Source organism: Protopterus annectens, chromosome 12.part0, assembly GCF_019279795.1.
Source record: "Protopterus annectens isolate FY-2018-M chromosome 12.part0, PAN1.0, whole genome shotgun sequence".
Classification (NCBI taxonomy): Eukaryota; Metazoa; Chordata; order Ceratodontiformes; family Protopteridae; genus Protopterus; species Protopterus annectens.
In genome coordinates, this window is record NC_056746.1 from 1,551,880,384 (window position 1) to 1,551,907,200 (window position 26,817).

The 26,817-nt window shown below is 37.1% G+C and overlaps 1 protein-coding gene across 1 annotated transcript in view; it reads left to right on the forward strand.

Annotated features, from left to right (window-relative positions):
* The window catches only part of LOC122817288 (medium-chain acyl-CoA ligase ACSF2, mitochondrial-like), a 1,483,010-nt gene that overhangs the window by 1,055,288 nt on the left and 400,905 nt on the right, over window positions 1–26,817 (forward strand). The window contains exon 12 of the mRNA XM_044090514.1: window positions 10,425–10,576. Coding sequence (XP_043946449.1) covers window positions 10,425–10,576 — 152 coding nt within the window. The remainder of the gene's footprint in view (window positions 1–10,424; window positions 10,577–26,817) is intronic.

Below are 26,817 nucleotides of genomic sequence, written 5' to 3' on the forward strand. Positions count from 1 at the left end.
AACATTAAACATTCTTCCATAGTAAAGAAAAAATATTCCAACCTGTGACTAGACATAATTTTACCAATAACCTGTTGAAAATTCACTTGTATCATTTCCTTAGTATTAGATGTAATGATGACACCAAGATATTTAATTTGAGAGTTATTCTAGTTGAAGGCTGTGCATTAGGGCTGGCAACTCGGTACATAAAAATCTACTGCCAATCATTAGCGGACCAGAGTTCTGCTGTGGCGACCCCTAACCGGGAAAAGCCGAAAGATACAACATTCTAGTTGAAATCAGAATCTTTTTATATGAATTTTTAGAAGTTTTATTGATTAATTATGTACTTCTTTAATTATGATTAAAGTTAAAGCTTGAAATAGTTTCAAACTGCTTCATAGAACTGATTATATGTTCTAGTGATTTTTTTATATTTCCTATTGTAAGCAGAATGTCATCCACAAGGAGTTGAATCTTTAGTTCCAAATCATCTTCTATTTTTATGCAATAAATGTTTTTGTTTGACCTAATAAAGTTATCAAAAGGTTCTATTATTAGTGCAAAAAGATAATGGAGATAGTGGGTAACCTTGTTTAGTATCTTTTTGTAGTTTAAATGAATTTGAAAGAAATGAACCTATTTTGATGTAAGCACAACAATTAAAAAAAAAATTAATGTATAATGTTGAGGTTAATGCTATTAACTCAGCTGAGAAGTTATATTTTTAAGTGCCTTAAATAAATAAGGACAAGTGACTGAATCAAAAGCTTTGTCTAAATCAAGACTAATGATAGAAAGTTATTTTTTATTTTTATTTGCATTGTCTATTAGTGTGAATATCCTTATTATATTATCTTGCACCTGTCTATTCAAAACAAAACCTGTTTGATCATTATTAATTAGTTTTGGTATTATTAGATTACGTCTATTTGCTTAAATAAACATGAACATCTTATAGTCAACATTTAAGAGTGATATTGGTCTAAAAGAAAACACTTTTAGGATCTTTGTCTTGCTTTAGAATAGGTGAAATGAGGGGATATTTCCATGATGGCAGAACCTCTGAAGTAGTTTTTATTTCCCTGAAAGCTTTTTCTATTATAGAGACTGCAGAGACTTCTCTGCAAAGAGTTGAATCTTTAGTTTAGTTTTTTATACCATAAATGTTTTTGAAGACATTATAACCCCCATGACTCAGCACTTATCTGGCCCGTAATTGAGTATAATGCCCCATGCAGCATGTACTGCACTAAGCACCTGCAACAATTAGAGAGACCTTAGAGGTTTCTAACAAAAAGGTCAAGGGGTTCCAGGATGTACCTTACACAGACCAACTAAAGTCCCTGTCACTATACTCCATATCATATAGATTTCTTAGGGGAGACTTACGCCTGGCTTACAGAGAAATCCAAAGCCCAATGTTAATGAACTTGCTGCATATCTGTAAATCAAATAGGACTAAGGATACCCATTCCAGGGACTTAAATATGGCCTGCAACTTAAATAAGATATGCTGGAGGGACAGATCTCTCTCCCAGTGACTGCTGCATCTTTTGGAACAGGCTACCAATTCATGTGTAAAAGAGCATCTCTATGACACCGTTCAAGAGGAACCTGGACAAGTGGATGGGACACCATAAATTCTTACTGAGAATAGCACCCACAACCCTCCTGGACATGGGCAGTCATCACTAAATGCAGTCTTGGGTATTGACTAGCATTTACATTAGGATGAAAGGAATAGGCTTAAAATGACCTTAAAATGACCTCCAGGTCGATATCCAAGTAATCTCATATGTTCCTCTTATCTGGCAATAGTTTTTACAGTTCAGGTATAAGACCATCTAAACCAGGAGCCTTATTATTTGATCTTTTATTTCTTTTAAAGTAAAAGGTCTATCGATTTTATTTAATTTTTCATTTGTTAATTTAGTCTGTATATCTTCCTTTAGGAAAGTATCTACTATCTCATTATTTACTAAGCTATTTGAATTTTTATTTATATTTTCATATAATATTGTGATAAATGGGGAGGGCTGCATCAGGAAGGGCATCCGGCGTAAAACTTTGCCAAATAATTTCATGCAGACACCAGTAAATATTGCCATACCAGATCGGTTGAGGCCCAGGTTAACAATGACCACCACCAGTATTGTTAGCCAACAGAGTGCTGGTGGAAATTGGGATACTGTTGGCCGAAGGAGGAGAAGAGGCAGAAGGCATGGCTGAAGGCAGGAAGAGAGGAGAAAGGCTAGGACTGCAGTAGTGAGGGTCAGAACTTTGAATGTTGGCAGTATGACTGGTATAGGGAGAGAGCTAGCTGATATGATGGACAAAAGGAAGGTTGGTATATTTTGTGTGCAAGAGACCAGATGGAAGGGGAGTAAGGCTAGGTGTATCGGAGGTGGGTTCAAATTGTTTTATCATGGTGTGGATGGGAGGAGAAATGGCGTAGGAGTTATTCTGAAGGAACAGTATGCTAAGAGTATTTTGGAGGTGAAAAGAGTGTCGGATAGCATGATTTTTATGAAGCTGGAAATTGATGGTGTAATGATGAATGTTGTTAGTGCATATGCTCCACAAGTTGGGTGTGCAATTGATGGGAAAGAAACATTTTGGAGTGAATTGGATGAAGTGGTGAGGACTGTACCCAAGGGTGAGAGAGTGGTGATTGGAGCAGATTTCAATGGGCATGTTGGTGAAGGGAACAGAGGGGATGAGGAAGTGATGGGTAGGTATGGTGTTAAACAAAGGAATGCAGAAGGTCAGATGGTAGTGGATTTTGCGAAAAGAATGGACATGGCTGTGGTGAATACATATTTTAACAAGAGGGAGGAGCATAGGGTGACATACAAAAGTCAAGGAAGATGCACATAGGTGGATTATATCTTATGTAGGAGGGCCAGTTTGAAGGAGATTGGAGACTGTAAAGTGGTGACCGGAGAAAGTGTAGTTAGGCAGCATAGGATGGTGGTTTGTAGGATTACGTTGGTGATCAAGAAGATGAGGAGGAGTATGAGGGCAGCACCAAGGATGGTGGAAATTGAAAAAGAGTAATTGTGAGGTGGAGTTCAGGGATGAGTTAAGACAGGCACTGGTTGGCAGTGAAGAGTTACCAAATAGCTGGGTAACTACAGCAGAGCTAGTAAGGGAGATGGCTAGAAAGGTGCTTGGTATCACATCTGGACAGAGGAAGGATGGCAAGGAGACATGGTGGTGGAATGGGGAAGTACAGGAGAGTATACAGACAAAGAGGTTGGCAAAGAAGAAGCGGGATTGTCAGAGAGATGAAGAAAGTAGACAGGAGTATAAGGAGATGAGGTGCACGGCAAAGAGAGAGGTGGCGAAGACTAAGGATAAGGCATATGAAGAGTTGTATGAAAGGTTGGACACTAAGGAGGGAGAAAAGGACCTGTACCAATTGGCTAGACAGAGGGACCGAGCTAGGAAAGATGTGCAGCAGGTAAAGGTGATAAAGGATAATGAGGGAAACATACTCACAAAGGAGGAGAGTGTGTTAAGGAGATGGAAAGAGTACTTTGAGTGGTTGATGAATGAAGAGAATGAGAGGGAGAGAAGGTTGGATGACGTAGGGATAGTAAATCATGAAGTACAATGGATTAGCAAGGAGGAAGTAAGGATAGCTGTGAAGAGAATGAAGAATGGAAAAGCTGCTGGCCCAGATGACATACCTGTGGAAGCATGGAGGTGTTTAGGTGAAATGGCAGTGGAGTTTTTAACCAGATTGTTTAATGAAATCTTAGAAAGTGAGAGGATGCCTGAGGAATGGAGAAAAAGTGTTTTGGTACCGATTGTTAAGAATAAGGGTGATGTGCAGAGCTGTAGTAACTACAGAGGGATTAAACTGATAAGTCACAGCATGAAGTTATGGGAAAGAGTAGTGGAAGCTAGGTTAAGAAGGGACGTGATGATTAGTGATCAGCAGTATGGTTTCATGCCGGGAAAGAGCACTACAGATGCGATGTTTGCTCTGAGAGTGTTGATGGAGAAGTACAGGAGGATGTCAGAAGGAGTTGCATTGTATTTTTGCAGACTTAGAGAAAGCATATGACAGGGTGCCTAGAGAGGAGTTGTGGTATTGTATGAGGAAGTCAGGAGTGTCAGATAATTATGTAAGAGTGGTACAGGATATGTACAAGGGTAGTGTGACAGCGGTGAGGTTTACGGTGGGAGTGACAGATGCGTTTAAGGTGGAGGTGGGGTTACATCAAGGATCAGCTCTGAGCCCTTTCTTATTTGCAATGGTGATGTACAGGTTGACAGACAAGATCAGACAGGAGTCCCCATGGGCTATGATGTTTGTAGATGACATTGTGATCTGTAGTGAGAGTAGAGAACAGGTGGAGGAGACCCTGGAGAGATGGAGATATGCTCTACAGAGAAGAGGAATGGGGGTCAGCAGGACTAAGACAGAATATATGTGTGTGAATGAGAGGGAGGATAGAGGAATGATGAGGATGCAAGGAGTAGAGGTGGCGTAGGTGGATGAGTTTAAATACTTGGGATCAGTAGTTCAGAGTAATGGTGAGTGTGGAAGAGAGGTAAAGAAGAGAGTACAGGCAGGATGGAGTGGGTGGAGAAGAGTGTCAGGAGGGATTTGTGACAGACAAGTACCTGTAAGAGTGAAAGGGAAGGTCTATAAGAGGGCAGTGAAACCAGTTATGTTATATGGGTTGGAGGCAGTGGCACTGACAAAAAGGCAGGAGTTTGAGCTGGATGTGGCAGAATTAAAGATGTTAAGATTTGCACTGGGTGTAATGAGGGTGGACAGGATTAGGAATACGTATTGTAGAGGTTCAGCCCAGGTTGGAAGGTTTGGAGACAAAGCCAGAGAGGCAAGATTATGTTGGTTTGGACATGTGCTAAGGAGGGATGCTGAGTATATTGGGAAAAATATGCTAAGGATGAAGCTACCAGGTAACAGGAAAAGAGGAAGGCCTAAGATAAGGTTTATGGATGTGGTGAATGAGGACATGCAGGTGGTTGATGTGACAGGGCAAGATGCAGAGGACAGGAAGAAATGGAAATACGTGATCCGCTGTGGCGACCCCTAATGGGAACAGCCAAAAGAAGATGATGATTGTAAAGCACTCAAGAATACCCATTATTGTTATTTATAATGTAATTTATTTAATGTGATGTAGTCTATTCATTATTTTAGGTCTAATTAGCAAGTTTATATAAGCTTGATGAGTTCACTGAATGCATTTGAAGTTTTAGTTTTTCCAGGTTTATTGTCACTTTATGATTTAGAATATCAATGTATTTTGTATTCTTTTTTTAGTCCAGACTGATTAATAGTGTCATTTGGTTTTAGGTCTAATTTTATTTTATCTATTTTAGTTTGTAATGTATTTAATTCTTTATCCCAATCTTTTGTTTTATTCATATACCAGCATGCAATTCTGCAATTTAAGTAAGCCTTTAGTGAGTCCCAAAGCATGGTATCATTTATTTCACCATTTGTATTTATTTCTATAAAGTTCTTGATCTCATTTACATGCCAATCTTTAAATCCTTTTATTTTAACAATGTATGCTGGTAGCCTTTTATGATGAATTAGGAAATATTTTTTTAAGATAATGTTGACTACAATAGCATTGTGATCTGATAATGGGCATGGCACTGTGGAAACTTCTCTTATATTTGAAATTGAATTGCCTGTAACAAAAACCTTGTCAATATTTGTCTGAGTTCCATATCTATAAGAATAATGGGTGTACTGAAGCAAATTTTCTTTTCTTAGTTCATGTATATACTTTAAGTTCATAAGGCTTACAAAATCTGATAAGTGTGTAGCTAATGACATGATTATAGGTTTATTAGCAGTGGTGCCCTTACCAGATAAGATACAGTTAAAATCACCAACCATTATGACCTCAGCTTTCACATAATAGGCTATGGTGTCTCGATAATTTTTTGCATCTTTAGCTCCTAGCCCTGGAATCCAGTAAAAGTTTACCAAAGTATATATTCTCCTATTCCATTCAATCACAACAATGCTTAACATACCATTTTTTATCGGCATAAGTTTCCATTACATTAGGCATAACTAGGGAATTCTTCCACAGAATGAGAGTACCAGTTCTTTTATATCTAAAACTAAGCCTGCCAGAACTAAGTAATTATTTAATGATAATTTATTAACAGACTTAATGAGTAAATGTGCTTCTTGTAAAAATATTATTTGAGCTTTACGTAACTTCAGGTATTTAAGCAGGCTTCTCTTTACTGGATTATTTAATCCATTAATAATAATAGATAAACATTTGAAAATAAGACATTTGTTAGAGAAAATATTACTAAAAATATTTTTATGTAAAGAACTTACATATTTCAGCAATAATGATAAATAACATTTAGCTATGGAGAATGCATTTAAAATTGTATTTATTTTTAAATTTTATTTTAAAATAAAGGCTCTTAGTGAGTTACTTTAAACAGTAACTGACAACTAAATATAAATATTGTAAGAAGACAGTAACTGAACATAATTAGCAATAAAACAATGACGTTAGCATTTCATATGTAGATGCTTTCTCAGGTTTTTATGTATTATTTTATATGAAGCTTTCTATCAATCTTTAAAGTAAATCTAACAATTATACTTGTGTTGAAAGAATGCCAGTAATGTGTGATAAGAATTCAGCTAGTAAAGGTGTAATGATGTGCTAAATGTTTAGTGACATTCCAATACTTTCCTGTGTGTTGGTAAAACAACAACTTATATGAATTAGAATACAACTTAGCATACTTTTTTGGTGTAATTTTAAATTTCAAGTACTGTGCTTAGTAAAACAGCACAAAACCATATTAAGAACTTAAAATGTTTGTTTCTTTACCTATGTTTCATCATATTGATATTTTATATTTAATTATATGTTTGGCTGACTGATGACTGATTAAGCTCTGTTTGGAATTAATTAGCTTCACTTTTATGTGTAACTTGAAGTAAATTTGAAATAAGGAATACAAATGATTTACCTTGTAAAAAGTGGTACTATTATGTGATCCTTACTAATTATACATTTATTTTTGTTATGGAACTAATATTGCAATGAGAATGACATAACTTTTCATTTGTCTTAATTTTTTACTGATTTTGTTTTTAACTGACCATCTACTCTTTGTTGCATTTCTTTTGAGAGATGTAGATAAATTCCAGTACATTTTTTTTTCTAAAATATTATTCCTCTGCATAACTCCAAAGAGTATTCCAAAGTGTTAAACGCCCTCTGTCCTTCTGTAAAGTGAATATTTCTGTTGAAAACAACATTTTTGCTTCAATATTGTTTTTCTTTAAGAGGTACACATGCTTTCCTTTTTGAATTAACTCAAGTTGTATAATCATTGTTAAATCTTATAATGTTTTCTTTAATTTTAACTGGATAATTAGTCCATGCTGTTTATTGTAAATATCTTTATCTTGGATAAAAAAAAAATCTAACTATCACTGACCTTGGTTTAGGTGGATTTTCCTTTATTGGTGTATTGAAAAGTGATCTGTATGCCCTCTCAGTATGAAAGGAAAAAGCTTCAGGCAGGTTCAATGTGTTAGGCTGACAGGTATTTAGAAACTGAATCATACTATCTCCTCCCCCTTTCTATGGGATGCCATAAATCCTAATATTGTTCCTTCAGGATCCATTTTCTAGATCTTCTTTTTTTTCTGAAATAACTTACTTTGCTTCAAGAGAAATTCAGTATTATTCTCACTCCCAATCATTCTTCCATCTAAATCAGTCACTGACACTTCTATATTTGACATTTGTGATGATTGTTATTTAAGAGATTCACTCAGCACTTCTACTTTTTTTTTTATTCCTCCTTAAAGTCATCTATTTTGCTTTCCAGTGTATCCATCTTTATAGAAAGCTCATTTATGTAACTGGGTATAGATTGAATGTCTCTCTATATTGTATTGTCTTGTACACTGGGTTTAGAGTGACTCGTTCTGAGGGAATTAGTTTTTTTGACAGGAAAAAGCAATGAAAAAGCTTTTTAACTTCACTTTCTTGTAGTAGTAGTAGTAGTAGTTTGCTCAGAAGTAATTTAGTTTTATACCCATCAAGTTTTCAAATGTATTGTTTGAATATTCTGCAAAAATCCTGTCAGAGATGTTAAAATGAAGCAGTGCAAAATACAGTGCTGTTAACTGCTCACCATCTTCTTTGTCATCATTTCTGTGGCTGTTGAGGATTTGCAAAATGTCCCCTCTCGGTTCCTTCTTTCTTTTTTCATTGACTTGCTGCATCTGCATAACTTTTTCTTTCTCTTAACAAAAAACCCTGTTGCAGAGGTAAACCCTTAAAACTTGCTACTCCACTAGATAAGATTACCTCTAGTGTTTTCCCTTCACCAGCTGTTGATCCTGTTTCTAACCTCTCAGTTTCTTCTTCCTGTAATACTCTCTGCACCATGGCATTCCATCTCACTTCCTCTTCTTTCTTTGACTGCCTGGTTCATCAAATATCCCAGGACTTGTGTCTTCAAGTCCTCCACTTTCCCACTCTGTAACAGTTATTTCATCACCTTCTCATTCCTTCAGTATTTTTTCTGCTCTTCTTTCCATATCTGCTGTACTCCCCTCCATCGTATAATTCCCAAAACTGCAGTAGCAACCCTTTGGCAATACCACCGGAGAGGGCTTCACTTCCTCAACTTCAAATAGCAGGGTCCTTTGTTTATATAGAAAAATAACTCTTATTTACAAAATATTTACATATTTACAAATATTTACAAGTGTGTATATATATATATATATATATATATATATATAGGAGCCCTTCACTTGTTTGAACTTTCAAATGTTCGAAATTCATATAGCCGACACCATATGAGCAAACATTTGAAAGGCCGACAAATGATAGCAGAGATCCTGCTACAGTGCAGGACTGGGAGATTCCCCTTTCCTGCACAGTAGTATGATCTCAGAGTGAGAATATTAAAGTAACAGGGGGTGTGGGAGGTGCAGGAGGACTTGCCCCCCTGCATAACACAGTCTTACTGTGTTTACAGGTAGATAAATGGTGCTACTTCAGGGTGTCGGTATTTCAGAATGTTGATCATATGGTGTCAGCCATATGAAAGTCGGCATTCTGAATGGTCAACATTCTGAAGCAGACCCATATATATATATATATATATATATATATATATATATATATATATGTGTGTGTGTGTGGGTCAAACTCAAAACATCGAATATTCACATTATCGGATCGCACTTCATCAAACTGACTTTGTTGAATCCTCATTATATTGAATTCTGGGACAATGAAAATGAACCCCGGGAAAGAAACCACTTGGCCACTATGGTGAACCTTGCCCTTCCTTCAGTGTAGTGCGATCTCAGAGTTGGTATATGCACCCCACTATACCCCCCACTAATTATGTATCCCAACTCTGAAATCACAATACAATGGAGAAAAGAGTAAATTTTTGATCATCAGTGCAGTGTGATCTCATTCGGAAATGTTGAAAATGGACCATTTTAATTTTAATCAAGTGTCTAAATGGAGCAGATGTTGTTCTCTTTGCTCATCGATGTCCACTCAGTAAGTCCAAGTGTTCTGGGATATGCACATTAGGTACATTGTTCTTATAAGTTTCAGTATGGTATAATTTTGTTATTCTAAACTTTCGGTCTTCTCATCTCTGCACTTAGCATTTTGGTTATCAGGATGTTCAATCGACTGAAATAGATCTCTGTGTGTGTAAACATATATATATATATATATATATGTATGGGTCTACTACAGCTGATTGAACTTTTAAATGTTTGACTTTCATATGGTTGAGACCATATGATCGAACTTTTAAAAGTTTGAACGTTCTGAATGGAGCTCTCCATACAGCACTGAATGGGAAGATTTCCCTTTTCCTCACTGTAGTGCGATCTTGGAGTTGGTATTTTTAAATAGTAGAGGTGTGGGCATGCAGAGGGGGCTTGCCCTCCTGCTAAAAACATTCAGGGCAAATTTTTTGTTTTTTCCCTTTTTTTATCAAATATTCAAACCATTAAAAGTTCGATCATATGGTCTCGGCCATATGAAAGTTGAAATTTAAAAAATTCGATCATCTGTAATAGACCTACATATATATATATATATATATATATATATATATATATATATATATATATATATATATATATATATGATTCTGTGTGTGTGTGTGTGCATGCGTGTGAATGAGTGTGTATGTTACTGTTTTATATAAGGTGGTATCTTAAGGCATGCATTACTGTGTATTTTATTCTTCCTATGATATTGGTTTGCAGTAAAAAAAAAAAGAAAGAAAAAAGTTGACCTTTACCCTGTTTAGGTCAGGATGGGTTGATGGTATCTACCACTATCATTGAAGTTTTACCAGTGTCTCTGAAATTAATCAAGCTGTACAACTGATTTTTTTTCCAGGCTAAAGTCGTAGACACCAGTACAGGTCATGTAGCACCTCTTAATACATCAGGAGAAATATATATTCGGGGCTACTGTGTCATGTTGGGATACTGGGGTGACCTTGAGAAAACCAAAGAAGCTATAGCTCCTGATGGTTGGTATAAAACAGGGTAAGAATGCATGATTTTTTTGGAAATGAATGTCATTTTTGCATATTTAGCTAATATTGTGAAGCAGAATTTGTATGATTTATAAAATGTAAAGTCTTAGAGGAGCAGTTCCCAAGATCTCTTTGAGGAGAATTCACCTGATACACTGGCATCACAAATCATAGCGGGCTCACTATTAGAACATAACATGTCAAATGAAACAGAATAATTAAACCAAAGAATGTTTGTAAACTGAGAAGGTAATTTAGGAGAAGTAGAAACCATGTGGGGACTGATGGCTGATGCATAGTTCATGATACGGAAATAGCTGAAGCCCTCTTTACCTACATCTGGCTTAACAAGAACACTAACACTAGATGCAGTGAAGGACTGAAGAAAATTAGTTAAAAGGTTAAAAGTGACTGTTGATTGGTTAATCCTCAGGAGGGAAATCAGCAATCAAAATGAAGCTTTCTTCCAGACTTTCTTGCCCATACAATGAAGGAAGAGACTACCAATCCTGAAATAACCAACCAAAAGTAACTATACAACATATAAAGTATATTAGCTAAACCATACCCGGGAGGATGGGAAAGAAAGGTGGTTGCGATTACTGTGGCAGTGTAGAATTTGAACATGTACTGTTGTGGGCAAGTACAGTTTACATAAGTGCACCATAACCCTCAATGAATCAAGGACAAATCTCAACAGAATCAGGGACAAATTCAGAAATAATCAGAGATAATTAGAGACACCTTTAATATATTACTGCTATTAGAATGAGGCATTGACAGAAAAAGAGAATGTGAATTAATATATATTTTCTGAAGTTAAAGACATCTATAACTCTAATTATTGTCATTATTTGATAACTATAAATAACCACCTTTCCTCCAAAAGGTATCAGTTTTATGTCATATCAAGCAATGTCATGTTAAACTTGAACATTGAGAGGCCACGGAGCAGAGACCTTACAACATTCAAGCTGCTAAACATGATGTGAGGTGGTGGCACTTTCGGTACTGAGCATTTTTGTAATAAAACTCAAAATTCTAATGTCTTGCTTTACTGATGGCTATTACTGCTGGGTGCAGGTTTGACATACTTTTCAATTGTCTGTAATTTTGTCTCATGAGTACTTTGGGGAGAAAAGGTGGTAGATTACACCTAATAAATAACAACAATAATTAGAATTATAGCTTTCTTTTCAGAAAATGCATACAATTTTACATTCTCTTATTATGTCATCTCCTCATGTTAATAGTACTAAAACTTTAAAATGTATTCCTGATTTTTTTAATTTATCCCTGACTCTGGAGATAGAGGTTGAGAGCTATGTGGTTGGGGTTATTATTTTACATTCTCTTATTCTGTCAACTCCTCTTATTAACAGTGCAAATATTTTAAAGTGATTCACTGATTTTTTTTTCTAGATTTGTCCCTGATACTGGAGGTAAGAGGTTAACAGCTATGGGTTTGTGGTTGGCTGGATGGAAGTAACTGTCACGCTTGCCCTTTGCTCATTTTAAGCAATCACTTTTCTCCAGTTTTGTAGGACTAGTGTGCATTTGAGAATAGTAAGATGAATTATTTAAACTAACACCTGATATGCACACACAAAGAGGGTATGATTACTTTCTGTGTGTGGAGGAAAATGACTAGTTACATGCTGTTGTTTGCTTATTATTCTGGATTTGCAGGATTAGTGTGATTTGTGTGAAGCAACTTGGAGTATTTTAATAAAACTCAAAATTCCTCACTGCTGCAGTAATCACAAATATTAGGATGAATGCATTACAGGGTCATCATCTTTTTATCACAATCCAAAATACGAATTGTGCATGGATGTGGCTATAATTGCTTTGTGGCGGTTGCCTGGATGAAAACTGATCCTCATGTCACTTGTTCAGTTTACAGTCTTTTCTCAAAAAAAGCTGGGGGGGGGGTAAGATACATCACAGAATACTCAGGCATTCAGAGTTTCTTGGTGGCTGGTGGTGTCCACACATCAAGGCTGTATAAGTGGATTTTGACACAGGCCTAGTAGCCACTGAAAGTCTGGGAATTCTGTGATGCATTTTATCCCTTTTTTAGAAATGAATGCAAATTGTGCAAGTGAGTCCTCTAACCTGAAACATGTCAAGTCTAAAACCAGCCCTGTCCAGAGGTGTATGCTGAAAGTTGATGTAGCTTGTGTGGGGAGCTAGGGGAAGATGCCATTAATTTCTCCCAAACCTCAGTGGTCATTAGCTTGTGTTGGGCTGGGGACATTGTGATCATTGTTTAACGTTTCTCACAAATGTCACAGGGGTACACAGAGGGTCACTTCATTTGTACAGGAGCAGTGTACTGTCTCAAAGTAAGATGAAAGCATTACTGTCATTTTTATCTCACAGTTGAACATCAGGTGCATATACAGGCGAATATCTTTTAGGGGATGGTAAAGAAGTATTTTATGTATGTCTGACTGAAAGAAATTTCTATTTATTTTTCTTTTTTTCAGTTTTGTTGAAGTGTGACACCAAAGGTCTACACAGAAGGTTGGTGTCTTTTGTGGGTAGAGGGTGTGGAGACATACTGTAGATACATTTAACAGTAGTGACCTGAAATATATGATTGTAGCAATTTGTCCATTAATTTTCATCCCAGTTTACCAACAGAGAGGGATACACAGAAAGTGACTACCTTTTTAAAAGTGATGTAGGGAGGCAGGTACTATTCATAGATATGAGTCATGTATCATCACAAGCATTTGTCATCTGTGCTTTTTGTGTACTGCTGTTTGTTTTCCTTCTGAGTATTAAGTCTTGGATATAACTCATTTCTTCCTTGAAATAAAAAATGTAGTGTTGAATTTCTTTTTGTATGTATGTTTTTTGTTCAGTCATCACTGATAAAAATGTGGGAACAATTATAAAATGCACCTTAGGGCATCTTGGAGATCTTGTGGTTACAAGCTTAATACAACTGTTCAGTTGTTTTCTGCCTAATTATCAGAGAGCAGTCTGAACTACTTAAAAGCTGTTTAATGAATGAGTAGATGCAGAAAAAAAACTCAAGAGTAAGACAAACTGTGAGAAAAAGAAAAAAAAAGGTAATTGAGCTGATGTGGATAGGCCTGGATGAGGACACTGGGTAATGTGTGACCCAGGCTAAAGTTACACAAAAGAAAGGATAAAAAGTGAACACATTTGCCATTGGTCTTGCATACATTTAAAGAGTAACTAAGCTGCGCATATTTACATACAACTATGATATAACATGAAGACTTGGAAAAAGAAACTTCCTAATAGAAAAGCCAGTTTAGAGAGAAGATGTGTAATTTGTCACAGAATGGCTGAGTCAAATGGATTGTTAGGTTAAAATGAGATAAGAGTTCAGCAGAGAGAAGAGCGATGAATGTATTATGGGGATCTACCAAAGCATTTACATTGAGAAGATTTAAACAAATGTTTTTGAAAGTTATTATAAATTTATTATATTCTTAGCACTCTTTATTAGATTCCTAACAGGAATTCAAGGAAAACAGTAACATTCTTAACATTCTGTTTCATAACACAAGAAGGTTATAATTCATAGTTTTACATATAAAAAATAGTTTTCCCTTAGCACTTCTGTATTTTATATTCCCCAAAACCAATCAAATTGTGCAATGGATATTGTAGTTCTTTCTCAGTGTTGAAAATAACCTCTTTTCTTTCAAAATCATGTTAACAAACAAAAATCAACACAATTTAGAATAAGCAATTATTACCAGAAACTACCCTGTCTATAGAACAGACTCCCCTTTTATGTGAAGCAGAGTTCCTCCCTAAACCAATTCAAGTGCAATTAGGACAATTGGATGGGGAACAGGAAATTCATCCCTGGTTTGGCACCTATGACTCTAATGGACTCAGGCAACCTGTAAATGGTTCATCTCCCTGGCCTCTGCTTGAAAATGTTTCATTTCCCAACCACTGCTTACACTTATCAAGGGTATTAGAACTTCTCAGATATTTAGATGCATGCCTAGGCTTAAAATGGCCCTTGTGTTCATTAGCCTAGTAAACACATTTAAACCTAATAACATATTGCATAATAAGAACAGTAACTAGCTCAGTTGGCATGGCACACTGGGCAAACTGTCAATTTTAGCATAGAGAAATAAAGTGCTCCATTACCAGTCAAAAAGCTATAATGTTTCCACAAAGTTTCTAACACTTTTTATTGTCTTTAGGAATTGTAACAGACAGGTGTACTACCTCTTTGCTATACTTCCTAATAAATATATATTGTAATCAAACAGTCTAAGCTGCTGCTTTTGAAATTACGTACTTGTAGCTATGAGGCCAGACCTGCATTTGCATGCAGGAATCACACTACTGAATTGCAGGGACTGATATGAACCTCCAATGTCACTCTGTAACAGCTTGCATCATGTATTTCAAATACCATTTACATTGCTCCTAAATCATAAAGTGTCTACATATATGCACTACAGTAAGCAAAAATACTAAATATTTATACTATGATTTTACCTAGTTATACCACTTTCTCATCTGTCAAATGCAGCTAATAGTTTACATCATCATCAACAAATGGAACTTGCTCAGTCTGCATTTCCTTGCAGCCAACTTTTTAACATCAGTCATTAACAAAAATAAAACTAAAGTCTGTATTTATGTATAATGTATTTGAACATCACATCTGAACAAAAATAAAATTCTAGTTATTTCTGTATGTCTATCTAGTACATATTTAAAAGTTGAGGTAAAGCCACCTTAAAAACATTTATTCTAGGACAAGAACAAAACATATGTTACAAAATATCCAAAACACTTGAAACACATCTCCAAGATACTGGCATCATACTTGGAAACATCATTTCCAATCTCTGTGGGGTACAAAAATATTTGTGCAAACATTTCCATGCAAATATTTAAAAAGTCTGAGGAATTTGTTATATACCATGCAAACTAACACACCTATTTAGACTTTAATAAATTATATTGCAAAAATCTACCCCACACAGTCATTTATTTTTTGTTTCTGAAAAAGGGAGATGTTACATGTAGCACCTTTTTTTAAATATTGGTGCCACTAGCATTTTGGACATGTAGTCTAGTTTCATGTATTCTAGACAGCTTCAAAACTGTGTATCTCTGTGTGTGTGTGTGTGTGTGTGTGTGTGTGTGTGTGTGTGTGTGTGTGTGTGTGTGTGTGTGTGTGTGTGTGTATTTTTGAAAGTGTTGGAGGATCCAGAAAAACATGCAGAGTTGTAAATTAAATCTTAAAATAGGAAAATTCCTCCAAATATAAGGGCATCATGGGAACTGGTAAACCATACCTGAAAATAGAAACACAGGAACATAAGAACATGCCACAAAAATAGGTTCATCTGAGAGGTCTGCTGCTAGCCATCATAGGCAGGAGGTTCTACACAGAAGGTCAGCTGTGGCACTCACGGGTGGTATGATTACCACCCTCCTCTTGAGATTCATGTGTCAGTAGCTGCCACCCTATGTTTGTGGAGACCCAGTGTGGATGTGCAGGCAAGTTCCACTAAGGTCTTTGCAGAGGTTGTAGTAGTCATCCAGGCAATGTGTGTATGACTCCTTGCTCAAGATGAATGATACATTGGACCATGCAGTGTCTGTTCATGATCATCTGTCAGGTGAGAAGGGCCATCCTCAAGCCAGTCATCTGTCACATACTCAGATGTTAGCCAGTCGGGCTATGAATGGGCAAGGTCCCACTCCATCAGTGGTAGCACTTCCACTGCTACATTGATTGTTTGTGTCTACCCTCAGAAGCAAACATCACCATGGTCATGGTCATGTTCATGCTAACACCACCTTAGCAGATGTCAGTCATGTTCGGGTAACACACTGACATCGAGCCAAACAGTGCAACTCTTCACAGAGCCAGTTTTCATCAGTAGTGGCATGCATAGAAAGCTGAACCCTCTGCCATACATGTCTTAGACCTGTCCTATAGGCCAGGGTGCAGTTCTGACCCATGTGCTAAGTCTGTGTCCCTGCTGACACACCACACAAACACAAACACACACATATGTATGCACACACACACACACACACACACACACACACACACACACACACACACACACACACACACACACACGCACACACGCACACACGCACACACGCGCACACGCGCACACGCACACGCACACACGCACACACACACACACACACAAACACACACACACACACACACACACACAAACACACACCACCACTGACCATACATAGCACATCTCATGTACACAGTGTGCAGGCACGTCGATCCATTAACCCCCCCATGTACAACAAACTTCTAACCGCTGACCATAAATGCACTTAATCATTTTGCTAGACCTTAGTGTTCACACTCACACACTTTCCTATGAAAGACATGCACCCCTGTACCCCCACCCCCACCTGGGCAAATGATAACTGTGTCATGCTCATTTAGCATTCTGACTTGTGCTGCCTATCTCTGATGCAAACACGTGGCAAGCTTATGTATGGGTAAGCATAGTCTAGTGTTTTTGTATGCATTATTTTTGCTATCTGTATCTGCTTAGCTCTTATATATTTCTGTTGTAAAGTTATGTGCAATGCAATGTGCTGCCCATTAGTTCTAGGGCCTGTTGTGTTGACCTCCATCTGGAATGGTCATCACCTGCTGCTGGCTCCTCCTCTGACTACTTGTCTGACTCAGCTGCCTGTGGTGATTTAAGCTGTGGTCCCTGGACAGCAACACTCTGTTCTCTTTGCTTCCTCAGTGTCCTATTATGTAGAATAGCACAAACAGAATTTTTACACACATGGAGGGATTGTATTGCAGGGCAACAACAGAAATATCTTGATAGAAGCATCATGACTTCAGCAACCCAAACACATGTTCTGTGAAGTTTTTGGTTTGTAAATGAGCATTGTTACAGCCTTGCACTGTTGGGTTATATTGGAATTCTCACTGGGTTTATGAATCAAGGTTCTAGGGCATATCCAGCATTCCCACTGGATGTCTATGTGTGAAGTCACCCCTCAGAAATCATTGGTAAGCATCATATGTGTCCCAATTAAGTGAGACTTGGAAGTCTGGCTGGCCTGCACATACATTGCAGACGATACCATGTGCATTACAGACAGTGGTGGCTCATGATATTGGACTGCAGGACTGCAGCCCCCCAGCTGTGAATCACAATGGTACAGTCCTACAGTCCTACAAATCCTCCATACAAAGGGAATCTGGACTGCTCCCTTACCAGTCCAGATTCAGGAAGAAGGAAGCAGACTGCTGATTCCCCAGAAGTCCATGCAGTGTTAACTGCGTAGACTGGAAGGTGATTGGACTGTATAATCAGCAGTTTTGGAGCATTCCTGGAAAGAGCCGAGAAACTAGAAGTGGGCATTCTGGCACAAATGTAGTAGCTTAGAAAGCTATTGAGTCTTGCAGGTGGATTTTATCATTGGAAATAAGCTTGTTGCAGATGCATGATTCTATCTAGCCAAAACACAGGATGGAAAACTGTGCATTTGGCAGATGATTCTATCAGTAGGGAGTGTGTGTGTGTGTGTGTGTGTGTGTGTGTGAGAGATACCTGCTGGTGGTGCTTGATCCCTGTACCTTGGCTGCAGGTAACAAGAGCCTGAATTCCCTACCCACCACCATTTGTGAAACTTTCGGAGATTTTTGCCTCATATTTTGTTCAGTTCTGTTCCTCGTAAAATCTGTGGTTTCTGAGTCTTTAGTTCCTTAAGTAGTTGATGGTGCAGTGCTAGCATTGTTGCCTCACAGCTAGAGGTTCTCTGGTTTGATTCTTGGCTGGGGTGTCTTCTGTGTGGAGTCTGCATGTCCTCCCTGTGTTTGTGTAGGCTTCCTCTGGTGCCCTCCCATGTTACAAAGACATGTGTCTGCAGTATTTCTCCCTGGGCCTCTGCTGAAAATTGGCTTTTGTTCCAAGTCAGACTTTTCTGGTTAACAAATGTTAAATAAATAAAATTGACAGGCGTTTGAATTTCAGACTTCATATTCTTCAGAAAGTAGATAGTAACACAAATCCTTTTATTCTAGCAATTTTTTAAGTTTATAAGATGAATATTTGAACTGTGTCCCTATTTTTGGGATTGTATTCCCCCATTATTGGCTTTGTCCAGGTTTTTTGTGCTAAGGTTGAGAGCTATGGTGAGAACTGAATTCACTGAATCTGCTTGTGGGCTGTATTCCCCCATTACTGGCTTTGTCCAGGTGTTTTGTGCTAAGAGGTTGACAGCTATGCTGAGAACTGAATTCACTAAATGGTAGCCATTTAAGTTTCAGTTTTCCTCTCTTTCACAAAACAGCTGCTTTGGCATAGTGGTATGTTGCTCTGACTGTTTTGCACAAGGTCCTGTGTTCAAGACTTGGCAGTGAAATGCATGGTGGTAACACAGCATTTTATTCTAGTAACTTTCCAAGATTATGCAAGCAATGTATAAAATGTGTCCCTGGTTTTTGGGCTTTTGTCCTTCCCCAATACATTTTGGCTTTTTCCAGATTTCTTGTGCTGCAAAGTTGGGAGATACAGCCGAGTGTTGAGTAGATTTTAGAAGGAGCTGAGAGCTGCAGGGGAAGAGAAGTTTAATGCTGCTCATGCTGCAATTGCTTGCACTGTTAATAGCACAACAGGTAGTATACTTGCTTTTGATGCAGAAGTATGTGGGTTCTGCTACCACAGTATGTAAATGCATTGATAATGTTGTACTGTGTTGTAAACGGGGTGGATGCAGCCATCTTGAAAATGTCCTCTTTGGCAAAGATACATAGTAACTATGAACCCGCCCGTTATTTGCCATCCATTCCCTATTGCAATATTACTAGCTTATCATTTTTTTTATGTAATATAGGCAATTTATTCCTCAAGGGCAACATGCACTTTATTTGTAGATGAAACAATGAAATATAAAGTTGTTTGCTAGCAGCAACCTCTTTATTAGTTACAGATCTTTTTAATGTGGAATTATTTAGATGACTTTTACTTTCTGCTGAGATTGTGCATACTTACAGATACTGGTGGATTGTAGAAGTTTGAGTAGACTTTTATGATGGAAATGTTCTCAACTGGGCAGTTTTGTCATTATTGGTGCATGCATTTTGTTTCATTGTTTACTGGAAAAATGTTCAAAACAATAAATTTAAAACACGCTCAAACAACTATACTGTATTATACAAGGAATATAATTTAATGCAGTCAGGAAGGTGCATCACAGAACACATATACGTTTTGTGTGCAAGTGGCCTATCATTTGAAAATAGCCCAAAGTTACTCTTTATTTGCCACTAGCCAAATGTATTTTCTTTGAATGTGGGTTTCAATGCTGTTTCAATGAATGTGAGTTTCAAGGGCTGAGAACTTTTAATGCTAAGTCTCTTTTCATTGTCAGACTGCATTGCTTTGTTTAGCAGATGTCTTAGTGCTTATGCTGTAAAATGCAAAATAAAACTTTCAAATGAAGTCCAAATCATTGTAGAAGTAAAGCAGTATGCACATTAGTGTTTATGGTAAATGGGGTGAAATAGCCAAGCAATGGTTCATTGGAATGGCTGCAGGGGAGAGGCTCCATTCAACTGTGATTTTGTGAGGGGGAAGGGCTGCAAACTCAAAGACAGCCCCGGCTGAACTATACCTCTCAACTGTACAGATTTCACAGAATGAATAGATTTTTGCTTCTTATTTTTGGTTTGTTCCTCATAAGATTTGTGGTTTTCTGGAAAATCATTTAGGAAGTAAGTCACTAAATAATGATAGACACTGAGTTTCAGACTTCATAACCTTCAGAAAAATGCATTATAAAACAAGACATGTTATTCTATCAACTGTCTCCGTTTATACAATAGCAATTTATAGTACTGGTTATATGTTCCCCCAATATATTTGGCCTTGTTCAGATTTCCTGCATTAACAGGTTGAGAGGTACGTACAAATAAATTGCTTTATATAATTATGCATACCCAAACCTCTCAACTGTCCCTGAATTTGGCTCAAAATGTTGCTCTTACCCTAATAATCCCTCTGCAAAATGGCAATTGTGGAAGAAACCATGAAGGGTTTACAATTAATAAATAACTGTAATAATTATAGATTACTTTTATTTCAGAAATGCACGTAGATTCTTTTATTTTTGTCAGCTGCTCAAATTAGCAGTACTAATATTAAAAAAAATGTGTCCCTTCTTTGACAGGTTCCCAGCTGTATTGTGTGACTATTTTATATTTTTGCATCACATTTTTGGTCCATTTTTTCATAAAATTGTGTTTTTTTGGCAAATTAGTGGCAAATCATTAAAGACTGAAGTTAGAAAATAATGACAGGCATTTGAGTGTCAGATTTCATACCCTTCAGAAAATTCATACTAATGCAAAACATTCTATTCTATTATCTTTCTAAATTTATAAGAGCAATATTTAAACATTGTCCTTATTTTTGGGCATTTGTCCCACTTCTATGCATTGCTTTGTCCAGATTTCTTGCTCTGAGGTTGAGAGGTATGACAAATGTGTCAGAGCCATCACAGTCAGCCAGAGACATTTCAAATTGTGACATACTTGTTGCACCCCACTCCCCCCCCCCCCACATCTTATGACTCTGGGAGTGTCCAAGCAAGGCAAGGAGCAGTTATGCAGTGTAAATGTGTAGAGTATCCTCCCATCCAATGTAGACACAAGTACTACAGTGGCTTTTCATCTGTCCTTGATGTTGCAGAATGTTCTGGTTTCTGTCATATTTTTATACTGTTGATTTATGCTTATTATTATTCAGAAAGTGCCTGTTGCTCTGTGTTTAAGTAGCAATGCTTTAATGACCATCAGGTAAGCTTGTCTGAGATTGTAAGATGCAAGTAAAGTTTAATAAGCATACTGTTAAAGAATTGCCAGCATTGAAAGCCTTTCTGTTGTTGCCATGCAGAGAATACTTACATAACTAGATAACGTATAAGCCTTGGGTATTGAAATGCATATGACAGTATTTGTAATAAAGGGCAGGATTACAGTATTTTCAGAAGCTCACTACATTTGTTGGAGACTTGCAGTCACCTTTGCAGGCTTTACCAGTAAACAAAACAGAATGCCAATCTATCATGTGTGGTCCATAACTTGTGCAGTAATCCTTTAAGCAATTTATCTTGAGCTTGTTTTCTGTTTGCTGTTCATTTTTTACTTTGATCATGTTTCCCCATGAATCAATTAGATAGTTGTTGTCAGGAAGCAGGTCTTTTTTGGATAAGAAACATTTTTACAAGTGGGTGTATCACAGAGATTGCCACTTTCAGCATGTTACTTGGTACTTTAATAAAGCTGAATATAAATTATAATTAGAACTGCAGTGCAAGGAGAAGTGGTTTGAGTTGAGTGCTGCTTGTTTTTCTTATACTCGATTTTGACTGGCATTCCAGTAATGTATTTAAAAAGTAATTTATTTTTTCATACCTCACAACCTTTTTGTTTCTATCTAGATATTAAGTAAGCTGTCATGCAGCCAATGCATTGAAATTTTTTTTTCTTCTACACTTCATTTTGTCTTGATTGGACTCTCATAATGATGGTTTGGCACCCAGGGCAGTGTATTTAATTAAAGTTACAGATTTTATGGTTTTGAGCATAGCTTCTCCCCTTCTTAGTTGTCCACACCCCTTCCCATTGACCCCACCCATTCAGCTGTCTCCTGCAGGCCCCCCCCCTTTGATTTGAAGTCACCAGCTGCCACTGATTACAGACCTACAGGCAATTGATGGTGTGAATTCCCTTGTGGTTCATGTTCCTCCTTCCCAGTCTAGCTGGTGGGGTCCATTGTTTCAATGTGGGTGCATTCTATTGCCTCCAGTACATTAGGGAAATAGATAATATTATTGAAGTCTCACATGGTGTTGGCTTTCTCCTCTGGGGTATATGGAAACCACATATGTCCCTCTCCAACATGCTGAAGTGTGACATTGAGGAACTGGTGGAGTATTCTTGAGGTAGATGCCTGAGCTACCTATAATGTATCCACAGCTGGTTGCTGAAAGGTTCTTGTAGCTAATATACATAAGGCCCATCATACCTTTCTATCTACAAGAATAGGTGCTCTATAACTCACACAAGGCTGAAGATGAGGCCTACACATGCCCAGTATTTGTTGTATGGTGTTCCTGTCTACTCAGTAGTGATCCATTATGATGTTGTCATGGAGAGCATGGGTCATAAGACCTGCCGGCTATTTGGGTGACGTTATCTACAGTCAGCAACAGCAGCTGCTATAAGACCTTCTTGCAATTGGACAGGTTTGCAACTGCTGTGGCAACTCTTGACATATTCTTTTGAGTTTTATTCTGCTTGAACATGAGTATATGGCCATATTCATTGCTGATGTTTGTGCAATATGGTTGCTTTTCATTTATACATTTCTGAATTGCTCAACCTTTTTTACTTCCTTAGCATACAGCATAGCTCATTATATGGTCATTATCATATAGCTCTGCTATGCCTATTTTCCAACAGGCCTCATTGTGTAGCTGCATTTTCTTGAATTGCACACACCCTGGTCATCCGTGCTAATCATGCCAATTTGCTTAGCAGAATGTGTAACCATTTATGAATTATCTCTGTTTATAGGAAACCTTTTCATTCCAACACACTTTTGCATGCCTTCAGCTGTCATCCCAAACATGTCATTAGTAATATTCCAAAGTCTTAATTTATGAGGATCCGTCGTTTATGTTCCAACACAGAAGAATATGCATATTCTAACCAGGATTTAATTAAACGGTTTATTGAGCGGGGTTATCCTCTAGCCCAGTTGATGAAAACCAGTAGGGAGGTTCAACAGTTCCCTAGAGGTGAGTTACTTAAATACCATAGACACAATGAGTATATTCACAATCAAAAAATCAGATTTCAAACTAGTTATGGTAGGAATACTCATTATTTTATGGATTTAGTGTATCGTCACTTGGACATTTTACTGGCTGATCAAAGATTGAATGATTTATTATGTGAGAGATGTTCATTCACATTTCGTAGAAGTAAAACCCTAGGCAGTCATTTCAGTCATTATAAACACAATGCATCATCAGTTTTTTTGTCACAGGTCACATTGGATGGTACTAGGCAGTGGGCTACTTTTCTTGCGGCCATTGCTCTTTTTGCAGATATATATATATATATATATATATATATATATATATATATATATATATATATATATATATATCAAACTAAGGAATTTACCAGCAAAAATACACCACATATCTTTTCTATAAATGTCCTGTGTAATTGTAGTAGTGATTGGGTTATATATTTGGCTGTATGTACATACCCAGCCTTTTATATTGGTCAGACCTCCAGATCACTTAGGCTACGGATATCAGAACACCTTAGTAATATCAAGAGTAAATATTCCACTAACTGTTAAGCATACTATAGTTCATCCTTCTGCTAGTTTCAAAGTTATCATTATTGATAAAATTTTGGGTCATAGAGGTTGTAAAGCTGGTTGGCATAACATTTTGAATAAAAAAGAAAAATCATGAATTGTAAGACTAGGTGGATTATTTCCACCTGGTTTAAATTATCATTTGTGAGTTCCTATTGGCTTACTTGCCATTAATTGTTTTGGGCTAGGTATTTATTGTGTAGTTTATTATGGTCAATTTTATTCCTTGATAAAGGCCTTTGGGCCAAAATCAGTCTGTTAACTATGACTTATTTGCACTAAACCATTTTTTTGTCCAATCACAGTGGTGCTGGCTTACTTTTGTGCTTTTTCTCATTTATGAATTTGGCCCTTATTGTCCATATTCTAGCTATAGTTAACTATAGTTCATTATTCAAATGATATTCCTGTTGCTCTTGAGTCCACATTTTCCAGTTACTAACACTCGGCAATTGTTCCCAAAAGAAAACATGTGTTTGCTTAACTTCCCATCTCTTTAGCCCCACCTCCTCTGAAAAAACAGTATAAACTGTTAACACATGGGTAGAACCAAGTTCAGTTGTTGGCATATATCTGGCTTTGTAATCGCATTTCTGAATGTCACTGTTTTCTGCTAAATAACATATGGATGCTCCTTCCTACTTCCAAAATAAGATCATACTATTACCTTAATATTAAAACTTGTCACAGTTGTGATTTTTTCCATTTAGATTGATATGAGTGCAGAGTTAATAAAATATAACATATCAAATTGCACTGCATCTTGATAATGGTATAGATCAGGCACATTCAATACTCAGATCTTTAGTTAAAGTTAACTTATCCCAGTAAACACATGCCTTATCCCCACATTCTTAAGTACCTTAAAATATTTGAAGGGGAATTGCTGGAAAAGATTGAAAAACATACACAAAAATATAAAGGTTGAATTCTCAAATCCAGCTTGAGCCCTGCCTTCTCATACAGTACAATACAATAGAACTGAATGCAAATTCAGTCTCTGGCTTCATGCTCTTTCAGCCTGGCAGCCTTAAAAAGGTCAGCCCCAAATAACTTATCAATAATGATATTAAGTTAGCCATGCTTTGGGACTTTGTCTCTGATAGTATATTATTCCAGTCTGCTACTATTCAACCTACAGCGGATATAAAAAGTGTACACATCCCTGTTAAAATGCCAGGTTTTTGTGATATAAAAAATTAGATCACAATAAATCATTTCAAAACTTTTCCCACCTTTAATGTGACCTATAACCTCTACAATTCAATTGAAAAACAAACAAATCTGTTAGAGGAAAAATATAAAAAAGCATACAAAAAGCTGGTTGCACAAGTGGGCACACCTTTAAACTAATACTTTGTTAAAACACCTTTTGATTTAATTACAGCATTCAGTCTTCTTGGGTAGGAGTCTATCAGCATTGTACACCTTGACTTGGTAATATTTGCCTACTCTTCCTTGCAAATGTGCTCCAAATATTTCAGATTGCGAGGGCATGTCTTGTGTATAGCCCTCTTCAGGTCACCCCACAGATTTTCTATTGAATTAAGGTCTGGTCTCTGGCTGGGCCATGCCAAAACTTTAATTTTCTTCTTGTGAAGCTATTCTTTTATTGATTTGGATGCATGATTGGGGTCTTTGTCATGCTGAAACGTGAAATTCCTCTTCATCTTCAGCTTTCTAGCAAATGCCTCAAGGTTTTGGGCCAAAAGTGACTGGTATTTGGAACTGTTCATAATTCCCTGCACCTTGACTAAAGCCCCAGTACCATCTGAAGAAAAGCAACCTCAAAGCATGATACTTCCACCAACATGCTTCACCATGGGGATGATGTTCTTTTGGTGATGCAAAGTGTTATTTTTGCACCAAACATATCTTTTGGAATTGTGACCATAAAGTTCAACCTTGGTCTCATCAGACCATAACACATTTTCCCACATGTGTCTGAGAGACTTGATGTATTGTTTTGCAAATTTTAACCAGACCTGGATGTTTTTCTGTGTAAGAAAAGGTTTCCATCTTGTGACCCTCCCCCATAATCCAGACATATGGAGAATATATGAGATTGTTGTCACACATAGTACACAGACAGTACTTGCCAGAAATTCCTGCACCTTCTTCAGTGTTGCTGTAGGTCTCTTGGCAGCTTCCCTGACCAGTTTTTTGTCTTGTATTTTCATCAATTTTGGAGAGACGTCCAGTTCTTTGTCCCATATTTTCTCCACTTTTTGATGACTGTCTTCACTGTGTTCCATGTACCCTTCTCCTGACTGATACTGTTCAACAATGAGATCCCTTTGATGTTTTGTAAGCTCTCTGCGAACCATGGCTTTTGCTGTAGCAGGTAACTGAGTAAATGTCAAAAAATTCCTACTAGGCCAGCTGAACTTTATTTGGGGTTAATCAGAATCTCTTTAATTGATGGCAGGTGTGTATCCAAGAAGACTGAATGCTGTTATTAAAGCAAAAGGTGCTTCAACAAAATATTAGTTTAAGGGTATGCACACTTGCGCAACCAGCTTATTGTACATTTTTTATTTTTTATATTTTTCCCCTAACATATTTGTTTGTTTTTCAATTGAATTGTACAGGTATAGGTCACATTAAAGGTGGGCAAAGTTTTGAAATGATTTATTGTGGTCTCAATTTTTATATCACAAAAACCTGGCATTTTAACAGGGGTCTGTACACTTTTTATATCCACTGTATATTTCTCTCTCTCTCAAAACCCATTTTTTTATTTATTGACATTTGATTACAGGAAAAGTCCAACTGGGTAGGAGCCCATTTTCAGCAAAGGTCCGGGGAGAAACACATCAAA